The following is a 13,152-nucleotide window of genomic DNA, read 5'->3' as shown; positions in this document are numbered from 1 at the left end:
GAATAATGTCCCTATTCCTTACTTTCTATTCTATGATACTGTGTTTCTTGGGGCTAGGTTCATCACTTTACTGGCTTCCTTAATCCAGACCTTTGTTTTCTTGTTTTCTTCCTTTTTAAAACTCATTTTGCTCACTTTTGTCCTGGCCTTGCCACCATTTATCTACAAACCTGAAGGTTGCCTCCAAGGACCTTAACTTTAGTAATACTTTGGATGTTATTATCCCCTGAAACTGTTGCACTGGTAAAATCTTGAATTTGAAACTTCGCTTTCAGACCAGAGTCATGTCTTCCAGCTCTCCCACTCCTTCACTGCTATTAAACTTTTTCTAGCTCATTGAAACTTTGATGTCTCTCTAGTTTTCTAATCAGCCTATTCCTGGCTTTACTTACTTATCCATGCTGGAGTATGAAATTTGGTTAGTGATTTTAATCGCTTTTTCCTCTGTACTGTCATACTCTTGACTTTCTGCTACATTCATCATCCCAAGCAATTTCACTGATCCCGGAAGCCAGCGACTGCTTGTGAAATGACAATTTTTAAATCTGTTGTTAAAGCTGCCTTTTAATTCATCCTACCACTCTTCATATTGCTAAACTTTTTGACTGGCTTGTATTCTTCTCATCAGAAACTTTACAAGTCTGAAGAAAATGGAAAAATATCTTTAAAGAGCTTTTTAAAAAACAGTTTAGAATTCTATAGCAGGCAGTGATACCTTTCAAAAACAAAAGTGGAATTAAGATTTTTATCTGATAACTTATGAATTACAAGAAAAGTTAAAAGAAGTTTTTTAGGCTGAAGGAAAAGAAAATCAGCTAGAAACTTAGATCACACAGACAAAAAAGAAACAAAGAATGCCTAAAATTTGAAATATATTTCATCTTTCCAATTCTCTACTCTAAATATACTGTAATATGGCTGCTTTCCCATTTGCAAACTCAGGTCTTCTTTCCTCACTCTTATTCTACTTAGTTTCTCTGTAGTGTTTATCTCTTTTATTCTCCTTTTTATTTTTTCCTCTTCATATGCCAGTACTTTTACCTCTACCTTTTCTTAGTTGTTGTTCTACAGTCCTATTGGGAGAATGCATCCAGTCTTATTTATCAATGTGTCTTAAATATTTATCCCCAGCCTTGACTTTCTTTTGAGCTCCAAATATTTAACACCAACTACAAGTTGACCAGTAGTTCTCAAAGTGTGGTTTGTGGACCAGAAACAACAAAATAGCATTACCTAGGATCTTGTTAAGAATATAAATTACTGGGTCACACCCCAGACCTACTGAGTCACGTTGCTGGGGCCCAGCAAGTGATTCTTATTTGTACTAAAGTTTGAGAAACATTGTTAGACATCTTCAGACATATGACCCCACAGACACTTCACAGCGTTCAGTAATGGGAATAATCCTGCCTTCATGGGAGGTGTAAGTGAATGGGGAGAAAAAGCCTGATATTCTTTATTGACCATTTTATTACCTCCCTTGCCATTTTTCAAGTGACTCACACAAGAAAACTTGGGTATCTTCCCTGATTCTTCTTATCATTGCATTCTGCATCTAGTAGCTGTATCTGGCAGATCAGTTCACTAATTGGTAGGTCACAGTTGGCCCAAAGATGTACTTTGTTTGGCCCTATGCTGCATTAAATTAAAAAAATTTTTTTTTGATCAGTATTTCTAAAATGAGATATTTTGCATAAAAAAACATCTGGCTTCCCCCCCAAAAAACCTGGGCATTTCCCACATGGCGGTGATTAGCTGGAGCTAAGTTGCAGCTGTCCCCTTTAGAAGTTTTTTCTTCAGTCTTTCCTACTCACTACCCTGTCTTTTTTGTCTGCTTTACTGTTTTATGTTACCTGCTGTAAGTTTTTGAACTTGTAACTCCTACTTCAGATCCCACCTCTTAAATCCCAAATCTGTTCCTGTGGCTATCATTTCAAGGCTTTATCATTGTTTTGTCTATAGTCATGGCTTCCTAACAGTCAGTCTTTCCATTCTAACCTGTCTCCCACATTCAGAATCATATTTTTAAACATACTTTTCCTATCACTCTTTGTATTTTGAAAATCTTGAACAACCCCCTTATTGCTTGAAGGATAGTTTAAACTTGTTAGCATAGTATTCAAATGACATTATTTGGATTAACTTCATATCCAGCAATTTTTTTCCAACCTTTCCCCCACTATCTAATCTGCTTGCTTGGCCCAAGACCCCCACATAGCCACTGCTCTAATATTAGTTCCTTGGAATGTGTCTTGGTCCATTTGGGCTGCTAACACAGAATGCCATTATTGATGTATATATTCAAGAGGAGGTTATAAGATATAGTTTTTGCAAATTTATTATTTAAGTTTTGGGCAACAACAAATTTTTGGAAAATACATGCTATCACACTACTTATTTTTCTAATTATTCACCTGTTTTCTGCCATTCCTTTTTCTGAGTTGCTATTCTTTCGTTTTATGGCCTGGAATATCCTTCTCTTCTTACTCCTTTATGCCCAGCTTAGATGACATTTTCTCAGAGAAATCTTTCCTTTCATCCTCATTTCTTCTTTCCTTTTCTTGATAGTAACAGTTTCTAGCCTCATTTCGTGGATAACCATTTTATTGAACATCTCATATTCTGGGTTTCAGGCATTCTGCTCAGTGCTAGAGATAAATAAAAAGATTAATAAGACTGGTTCCTGCTCTTGTGGAATTTATGACATACTTGTGCGTTAACATCATTTTGTTTAACACTGCTGTTTTAATTCTCATCACATTTTGGCTTACATAATAAAGGGTGCTTATTGTAAAGGTTTAAACAAACGACACATGAGGTAAAAGTAAAAATAAAACAATTCTCTCCAGTCCTATTCTTCAAAGGTAACTATATACTTAACAGTTTTAACAGTTTTCTATACATCTTTCTAGAAATTTGTTCGGTATATACAAATATATATGTATATCTTTTTGTTTCACATAAATGGGATAATATTTTCTTAGTCATCTTGGCAATTCATTTAGACTGTTACTTAAGGTCTAGATTATTCTGTTTATTGTATTCTTCTTACATAGTGTCTTATATGGGAAGTAATTCAATAAATGTTCGTTGTTATTTTTTAATATGAAGGTATTGATCCTTTCGATCCTAACCGCCCTTGATTTTTTTAAACCAAGTTTTAATGTTGAATATGTAGTAATAATTTTCAGAATAATGCCTTGTAACTAAAATGTAAATGATCAAACCCATTCATACTCTTTATCATCCTGGTCTTGCTGAAACTGCTTGGGCTGTCAATAGTCACTTTTTGTTTCTGGACTTTCTAGACCTCAGCAACTTATGAATTTAGCATCTCCAAGTTCCAGGGCCATTTGAGCTGTTAATTCATGTCTACTCTGGTCAGCTTCTTTCTCCTCTTAGTCTCTTTCCTCCTACCTCTGCCATTTCTGAGATAGGATTGTACTATCTCATATATACTATCTCATATCTCATATGATTGTTTCAAGATTCTGGTGAACCATCTAAACCATTTTAAAGAATAGAGTGTACTGCATTTGAAATAAACTATAATTTTCTTAATTTTAATATCAGCTTTCAATACATTTGCCTCTTTAATCATTTGCTATAATCAGATTGCTATTAGTTGTGCCTTTTATCATGGAAATTTTATGACAAAGAATTTTCTCCAAGGTTAAGAAAGAATCCAATTTACACTCTTCTCTTCTCCCCTTCTTTCAAATTTAGCTGTTGACAGTGTCTTGAAGAGGATGACAATAATTGGTGTAATTTTATCCTTCCGCTCATTGGCACAAGAAGCACTTAGAGATGTAAGAAACCATTATAAGTACATATCTATATCCAAATAATCCCTTTTAATTTCCCAGAAATTAAAAGCTATTCTTTATAGTTGGCAGTGATATAATTAAAATTCCAGTTTTCATAGTTATCTAAAGTAAAGTACACAGAAATTAAAGGTATTTCAACTTTGTTTTGGTATTGAAATTCAGAGGGTATAACTTACCTGGATATTGCATTACTTTTTAAACTTTACTCTTCATTAAAGCGTTTTCCATTTTGACTATACTCGGTTTGGCATCGAATACATTCCATTTCTGTGCATCTTAGTACTTGAGAAAATCACATGAAAATAGATAAAGTAAAATAATTTTTATGATAACTAGAAGTAATCGAGTGGTAATATTTCATAAATTTAGAGATCACCATTTAAAAATAACTCTACTTTCTTGTTTGTTGTCTTGCCTAGGTCTTGTCCTACCACATTCCTTTTCTTGTAAGCTCAATTGAAGATTTCAAGGATCACATTCCAAGGGAGACTGATATGAAGGTAATAAAATTTCCATTTGGATTTTTACAGTTTCTAAAATGAAATATTTAAGTTAAATATAAAATAAAATTTGATAAATCCTAAACTACTATTAAGTTTCTATTTTAGAGTGTCAGTTAGCATACTTGCCTTTGAAAATGCATCTTTGAGAGCTCAGCACCAAAATACTATGTAGGTATTTTGAAAGTCAGTCTTCAAGTGTAAAATGGGTTGATACCGATCTTTTTTTCTTAAACTGATAGATAAGCTGTTTATACATGGTCATAGCCGAATGAGAAAGATGACTCAGTGAAATAAGAGTTGTTCTGTTTTAAATAAAGCTAAATTCAATCAGTTTTTAAAACTTTTTTGCTATTCTGTTTTTAAATAATAAATATAAGATAGAAGGTTGGTAGCCTTATGTGAATCCACAGTTTTGTTTTGAAAATTTGTTGATCATAAAATCCAGCCACTGATCTAACGCCAACAATGATTTACCAGTGGTACACATTTGATAAGTGGCTTATCGGGGCTAATATTTATGTTTTCTAAGCTTTTATGTTTCTTGAAACAATTGTTTTCTGTTTCTCAAATTTCAGAAATCACTGACTGAAAAAAGTAAATTCTTTTGTGTGACACTCAAGTCTCTTCTCAAAATTGATGCCACTCAAACATTTTAAGCCTTATCTTTCATCTCTTGTTCCATCCTCCTTCTACTCTTCCCTTTCTTACTCTACCCTTGTCTTTATGTGCATCCTGTGAGATAACAAAATCTTTGTGTGCATTCTCACATCTGTTTTGTTCTCTAATTTATCATGCCTGAAAATTCTGCCATTTTCTATTTCTGCCTTTTGAAATCCTGCTTATTTTATAAAGCCTGATTCAGTTGCCATCTAAAAAACATCCCTTGATTCCCTCCAAGTGATGATAAAGATTTTTTCTTAGTGTTACTAGAAAACTTTGTTTGTTCGTTGTAGAATTACATACATTCTGCCTTGTGTTGTAGTTTGTGTTTTTCCACTTAAATTTATGTTAGATCATAAACATAGTGAAGACCAAGACCTAGTTTTCTTTATTTTTGTTTCTCTCACAGTGCTTTGTACAGGATAACATTTGAGATGAATGATTGTCCTATGATTTTGTGATTGAAAACTGTATGAATAGCACAAAATTATTTTTTAAGTGGAAACACTATAGGAAAAAATTAAACATTAAAGATGAATCAGTCCTTGAGAAGGTACTGGTGTGCAGATTATGAGAATAATAATTAATTTTCTGAGCAACCACTCAGTTCTCTTAGCACCTGACATAATTATATTACATTTCTAGCAAACTTTAAATAAAACTTCCTACTTTTTAAAAACCAAACATATGTTTATTAATAGTTTTATTGAGATATATTTCACCTGTAATAAAATTTCATTTAAAGTATGCAATTTAGTGGATCTTAGTATAGTCACAGAGTTGTGCAACTATCACTAACCAATTTCAGAACATTTCATCACCCTAAAAAGAAACCTTGTACCCATTAGCAGTCATTTCCTATTTCTTCCTATTTTCAGCCTGTGGGCAGCCACTAATTAACTTTCTGTTTTATAGGTCTGCCTATTCTCGTCATTTCATATAATTTATATAATACATAGTTGTTTGGCACTGGCTTTTTTCACTTAGCGTAATGTTTTCAAGGCTTATGCGTGTCGTAGCATTATATCATTATTTTTATATTGCCAAATATTCCATTGTGTGGCTATATATCACATTTTATCTTTCCATTCATTAATTGATGGGCATTAGGTTGTTTTCACTTTATGGCTATTAGTAAATAATGCTACTGTGAATATCCATGTACAAGTTTTTGTGTGGACATATACTTTCATTTCTCTTGGGTATATCCCAGGAGTGAATGTGCTGGGTCATTTGGAAACTCTATGTTTAACCTTTTGAGAAACAATCAAATTTTTTTCAAAGTGGCTATACCATTTTGCATTCCCACCAGCAGTGTATGATGGTTTCAGTTTCTCTATATCCTTATCAATACTTGTCATCTGTATCCTTAATTATAATCATTCTAGCGTGTGTGCTGTGTAAAACGTCATTGTTTTGATTTGCATTTTCCTGAGGTAAATGATGATGAACATCTTTTCATGTGATCACTGGCTATTTGTATATCTTCTTTGGAAAAATGTCTGTTTAGATGCTTTTGCTTACTTTTAAAATGGTTCGTTTGCCTTTTTCATTTTGAGATGTAAGAATTCTTTATATATTTTGGATTAATAGATACATGATTTGTAAATTTTTTTTTCCCATTCTGGATTATTTTTTCCTTTTCTTTACTGTGTCCTCTGAAGCACAAAAGTTTTTAATTTCAATTTTTTTCTATTGTTGCTGCTAAGAAACCATTGCCTAACCCAGAGCCATAAAGATTTATACCAATATTTTCTTTTAAGTATTTTATAGTTTTAGTACCTATGTTTAGATCTGTGATCCATTTTGAGTTTAATTTGGAGGGAAAGAATGGGTATTGGATCACAAACAAATGATTACCTAGAACTTAATCCATGGCAGTTATTACTTTAGTTATTAGAAATTCCTTTGTCAGATTTTCAGTCAGTACTCCGCATAAATCTATTATAAGTAATTTACCATGTTTATAGGTATGATATGATTAGGCCAGTATAATTTTTCATTAAACAAGTATGAAGTATGAACATAAGCATAAATCCATAAATCACTTTTGCTCATTTATCTCTTTTGGCTTGATATTTTATCTCCCTGCTTCCAAGAAAAATAATATCTTTAGAAAGATTCTGTTGGGATTTGCCATAGAAAGTATACAAGTTTTATTTGGCCTAATAATAGGAAGTTATAACCAGCAGCACCTCACAAAGTACTAAATCATCTATTTAGTATAGGTTAGTTGGGCAGTAGTTCCTGCGTAGGCAAGTTTCCAAAATTCTCTAGTGTTCTGTAAGCAAACTCTAAACAATATATCTTTTCTTAATAGTGAGATTTCTCAGAAATTTGTTATACTATTTCTTACTCTGTAATTCTTATATTTTTTTTATCAGGTTGCAATGAATGTGTATGAATTATCATCAGCTGCTGGATTACCTTGTGAGATTGATCCTGCCTTGGTTGTAGCTCTCTCCTCACAAAAATCAGGTAAAATGCATTAGTAAATATGTAGTAGTCTTAGTTAAAATTACCAAGGCAACACAGATACAGATGTGATACTTACCTCTTTATTCAAATGCCTTCTTTATGTCAAGCATTTTTCCTTTTTTGATAGAGTATATTAGTGCAGAAAAGACAATAATTCCTGTCTTCTAGAACGTATGTTTTAGCATAGTTATCATACAGATTAGATCATTTAAGCCATAAGACTGGATGAGATTACTAAATCCTTTTAGTGTTAATGCAGAAGTGAAGAGGATCACGATCTGAGCTCTCAGACACGCTCAACTTTAAGAGCTCAGGAAAAAGAGGAAGAACTACCAAAAAAGAAACTGAGAGGGAAGAACCAATGAAGGAGAAAAACCAGGAAAGAGTCGCTTCCAGGGAAGGGGAAAGGGAATGGTCAGCTACAAAGAATTAATAGGTGGTGCTGACAAGAGCAAGGACAGTGGAGTTTTCAGGGCCAAAGGCTGACTAGAGAGGGCTTAAGAGAGAATAGGAGAAAAGGAACTGGAGATAACAAGTATAAAACAACTCTCTCAAAGGATTTTAAGTTAAAGGGGAACCAAGAAATGAAATTATATTAGCCTGAGGCATGAGTAAAATCAAGGGAAAGGTTTTTTTCAGGTGAGAAAATAAAAATTTTTGCCTATATTTATTTGTATGCTGACAGATATTGTCTAAATGATATTTAGAAAAGGGTGTTATTTTTTAATTGAACTAGAGGTACTTACCATCAGGAGTGTGCTTTATTATATATTATTAAACATTTAAAAGATTTTAGGCCAGCCCTTTGAAATGTAGTACCAGAATGCTCTAGATATTTCTAGATTTGTCTACAAAGTAAATTGTTTTGCCATTCATGCAGTATGTTGAATATAGTCACATGGATGATTACTACTATTGCTTAATTTGCTATAACTGTATTTTTCATAATCAGCCAAATTTTAAAAACATATTCTGTTCAATTCTTAGTTATATGTGGTAGTGAATAATAGGATAAGTGGAGGTTCCCAAGCACTAGAAAACCAACAATTTTAGTACACATTACAATAAATATTTTAGAAAGTGTTATATCTTAAAAGCTTTAGGACAATGCTAGTTATTTTCGTTTATGACTGATTTCTTGTCTTCTAAAATTGAGAGGTTGGAAATCTAGTCCAGTTTACACATTTATATCTTTTAAAATGAATTTCAAATTATATTCAGATCTATTTTAGAAAAATTTAAGGATTTTTGGATGGTTTTGCAGAGTAATGATGAGATAATGTTTTCTAAACTGTAGTAAATAGAATTTTCTTATAAAATTTTATTGTCAGTGTTCAGTTAGGAAATTTTAGGATTCCAGTTATCCTAATTATACTTTTTGCCCTATAATCTTAAAACTTTTAAAAGGGGGAAAAAATGTTAGAGCTACCTGAAATATACCTGAGTAATAGATAAATAAGCCAACAGTAACATCTATTATTTGTATATATATTTCTTTTAACAATCCTGATTAGTTCTGTAGAGGCTCAGTGAAATACCTTATAACAAAATTAAAACTTGCCTTTTCTGGTTTAGAAGATCAACTCTTAACTAATCTTGAAGAAATACCTTGGTTTTGTTTTTAATTTTTCTGCCTTAGAAAACATAAGTCCAGAAGAAGAGTATAAAATTGCCTGCCTCCTCATGGTCTTTGTGGCAGTTTCTCTGCCAACACTGGCCAGTAATGTGATGTCTCAGTATAGCCCTGCCATAGAAGGTAAAGTGGTTTAAAATTGTTTTGGCATTGGAAAAGTTATGAGTTTTGATATGGTAGATACTTTTCAAGTAATTGATGTTCTTTTATAATAAAATATGGGTTAAGTTCTGCCACTTACTAGCTTTGTAACCTTGATTTTTCTTTTTCTAAGCCCTAATTCCTGATATGTGAAATGTGTATATGTGAGCTTATGGGTGTCTGAATGTGTGTGGGGCAGGTGATGGTGAGGGAGTATTTAACTCTTAGGATTGTTTTAAGGATTGGATGACAAGATGTTGGTAAAGCAGCTAAGCACTTCTTTTTTAAGTGTCTAAGAATATAAAACTGATGTAAGATTTCTTTTAGGGGTTTTTGGAAACTAGCTTGTTTAATACTGACATAGTCATTTGTTGCTCTCTTACTACATTATTTTCAAAAGCACTAGTCCTCATGAAAGTGAAAGCAGAGCAAGGCAAGTTATGCCCCAGTCCTGCTTTTAATCATGCCATGATTTATGTAGATTGTGAAGTCATTAAAGATTGGCCTTCTGTGTCTTATTTGATATTTTGGGGGTCACACAGAAACCACAAACCCCATTTGTACTTTTTCAGGGCACTGCAACAACATACATTGCTTGGCCAAAGCCATCAACCAGATTGCTGCAGCTTTGTTTACAATTCACAAAGGAAGCATTGAAGACCGTCTTAAAGAATTTTTGGCGGTATGTATAATCAATAAGCAAAATCATGACATTTTATGAAGAGAATTTTCAGTAGCTATGAGATGCAACAGTAAATTCAAATTTAAAAAGTTTTTTTGGAAAGAATTATAGATGAAGGCAGGGCCTTAAAATCAAGAAGTTAGTTTAGCATTTTTCCCCTTCGACTTATAAGTCTCTCAATTCTAGAGCTCTGCAGTATGACTTTTTTCCCTAAGCTGATGTTTGTACTGCCCTAGAAGTTTGCCTAGGATTTGAAAGAGGAAAAAACAAAACAAAAGAAAATCGAGGCTATCAGTGAGTGTTCCCTCTAAAAGGATGTTACTTATTTCCATTTATTTGGAGAAAGACTGTTAATGATGACAAATTCAAAAATAAGAATACTCACTACCAAAAGTTGTGCTAACCCTAGTCACATGAAATATGGCTGTCAGTTTCTTTGTTAGTGTAGCTCTTTTCTTTATCAATTTGCCTTTTCTGTATTCTACTTTAAAGGAAAGATTCATCATGGTGTAATGAACACTAGAATATATGCTTCAAGTTGTAAACCCTGTTAGCTTCTAAATTTTTTTTCATTTTAAAAGCAAATGTAATATTAACATGAGAAAATAACTTCTATTTTAAAGAAAACTATTAAGATTTAAAATTTTTCTTTCAATTTTCTTTATTTTCCTGCACTTAAGACTTAATATCCTCATCTGACAATGTTCCCATTAATTCAAATGCAGGGTGAAATTATTTGGGAACTAAGAAATATGGTTAATACGGATGCGGATTTAAATCATTTTCAAAAAAGACGTCCTAAAAAAGTGGTTTTAAAGACCAATAAGAATATTTGATCATATTTATTGTCATTGTATTTATACATTAATAGCTCTCAAAATTATTGCTTGAATATAAAGATCCTAAGCTTATCTTATTTGTTATTTAATTGCTCATTAGCCACTGAATGATTGAAATGTGTTGCAAGTTGGAGCATACTGAAAATAACTAGTGAACATTTTATTTTAAAAACTTATTTAAAATGTATGTGTACTTTTAAGCTTGCATCCTCCAGTTTACTGAAAATTGGCCAGGAGACAGATAAAACAACAACAAGAAATAGAGAATCTGTTTATTTACTGCTAGATATGGTAAGTCTCATTTCAGTTTTTATTAACAACAAAGAAGTTCCAGTCATTCGTGATATTCTTTACTTGACATTTTAGTGATTAAATAACAGTAAGGGCTGAGGTACTCTTTGATTTCTTGTGTTGACTCCACCCAAGCTACGCACTTTCTAAAAATTGCTAAAAAGACTGACATTTCTTATATTTTACTATATGGCAAGCATATCAGAAAACAAAATAAAAAGTTAGCGTTACCTATAAGGTTATATTTTTATGAATAGTTTTTCAACCTGTTGGGAAACACTTTGGCCTTATATTTTCCTAAAGTATCAGGTTCATCTCTACCAGTTTTTTTGAGTTTTCCCTATTCTGACTTCATTTCTCCCATTTAATAAAATTTTCTGTAATTCTGTATACTTAGTTGCTTCTTTTCACTGTCCATGAACCAGTCATGCTTGTTTCTACCATGTGGCTCCTCACTTAGAATGATTTCCTTTACCTGCAGAGATCTGCATCTAGCCTAATGATGCAGCACAGTGTTTATTATAGCTCAGATCTTTTTCCATATAGACTTTCTTTATTACTCTGGCCTTCATTAATCTTTCCTCCCTTTTGAACTCCTCTAGAACTTATAGTTTTCCACTTAATTATAATTGGTTTTATGTTCGATATGACTTTCTAGCTTAGACTTGGGTCCCCAGTTATACTTGAAGATATGCCCCACATTTTAAATATGTTTACATTCTCTTCTCTCTGATAAATTGTTGAAGGAAATGAAAGTGTGCAATATATTTCTGTTGATTAATTGATTTAATTGAAATAGTGATTTTTAAGCATTTTGATAGCATATACTGTGGCACATTTATATTTCAAATTTTAAAGTAAAAAGAAAATGATTTTTGTCTGTCTCTAATAAGGATGATATAAAATTACAGTTTATTGTCAGTGATTGTCCTCATTACAAATAATTTGAATTCTGACCATTTTGGGAATTTTTCAGATTGTGCAGGAATCCCCATTCCTGACAATGGATCTCTTGGAATCTTGTTTTCCTTATGTTTTGCTGAGAAATGCATATCATGCTGTCTACAAGCAAAGTGTTACATCTTCTGCGTAAAATATCTACTTATTGAAGACAAGCACGCATTTTTGTTGCCTCGGTTTTACCTGTAAACTGTGGAGCTATTTTACCTTAAAGCCTGAAAAACAGTTTTGTGGATAATAAATTTCTTTGATACGGTTGTATTTTCTGATCATTGGTTTCTTAATATGGTTGTGCTACAGTATACTTGGTTGATTTAGGTTGCACATTCACTGAATTCACAGAAATTCTATAATTTTAGAGTATCATTTGGAAAACATATTATCTCTATGTTTTTGATATTTGATAATGAAAAAAACCTTTGCTTGTTTATTTCTGAAAAAGAATTGTATTTAGTGATTATTTTAGATAGTGATATTATAGCATTCATCTGTGTGTAAATTATTTCATATAGGGAAGAGTTCTGATCTGTACCTATGGTTCTTATTGAAAACAAAACTGGATGTGCATTTCTGTGATGTTATGAATACATTTCTACTTTATTTTGAAACATTTGCCAAACTAAATACTGTAACACTGTATAACATTAAAAATATTAAAGGACTGCTTAGTATTAGAAGCAGACTATGTCCCACAATTCTAAAACAGCAGCATATGTTGTTGCTTGTATAAAGCCTAGTGATAATTTTTAGACTAACTTCCATGGTGCCCTATTGGCATTAGCACCTACCATTGTACCCTGCTGTATAATAAACAATCTTAGACATTTATCAACTGTTGATACAAATGTTAGTCCCCTAACCACTTTTTATATGTTTTAAAATTTTGAAATTCAAGTGTACCTGCCATAACATAAAATAAAGACTAGACTCTATCACATTTTGAATGATTTCTTTGAGATCTCAGAGTTTTTTTCAATAATATGAAAGTTTTAGTTTAAAATAAACTTTAGTTTCGTTTAGGAATGTCTAACTAAAGCATTGGCTACCAGGTCAGCTATTACAAGGTTTGTTTAAATGTTTTGAAAAACATTTCTCTGGAAAAAACTAAAATTAGAAAATAAAATGACATAACATTTTT

General features: G+C 32.2%; 1 protein-coding gene across 1 annotated transcript in view; it reads left to right on the top strand.

Annotated features, from left to right (window-relative positions):
• NCKAP1 (NCK associated protein 1) overlaps nucleotides 1–12,951 on the top strand; it is an 87,892-nt gene extending 74,941 nt beyond the window's left edge. The window contains exons 25-31 of the mRNA XM_039855759.1: nucleotides 3,727–3,809; nucleotides 4,247–4,327; nucleotides 7,375–7,468; nucleotides 9,108–9,224; nucleotides 9,815–9,924; nucleotides 10,965–11,054; nucleotides 12,031–12,951. Coding sequence (XP_039711693.1) covers nucleotides 3,727–3,809; nucleotides 4,247–4,327; nucleotides 7,375–7,468; nucleotides 9,108–9,224; nucleotides 9,815–9,924; nucleotides 10,965–11,054; nucleotides 12,031–12,147 — 692 coding nt within the window. The 3' untranslated portion in view covers nucleotides 12,148–12,951. The remainder of the gene's footprint in view (nucleotides 1–3,726; nucleotides 3,810–4,246; nucleotides 4,328–7,374; nucleotides 7,469–9,107; nucleotides 9,225–9,814; nucleotides 9,925–10,964; nucleotides 11,055–12,030) is intronic.
• Nucleotides 12,952–13,152: the final 201 nt, after the last annotated feature.

This window comes from Pteropus medius, unplaced genomic scaffold (assembly GCF_902729225.1).
Source record: "Pteropus medius unplaced genomic scaffold, Ma_sr-lr_union100, whole genome shotgun sequence".
In the NCBI taxonomy this organism is placed as follows: Eukaryota; Metazoa; Chordata; class Mammalia; order Chiroptera; family Pteropodidae; genus Pteropus; species Pteropus medius.
This window is presented reverse-complemented; position numbering and strand designations above follow the sequence as displayed.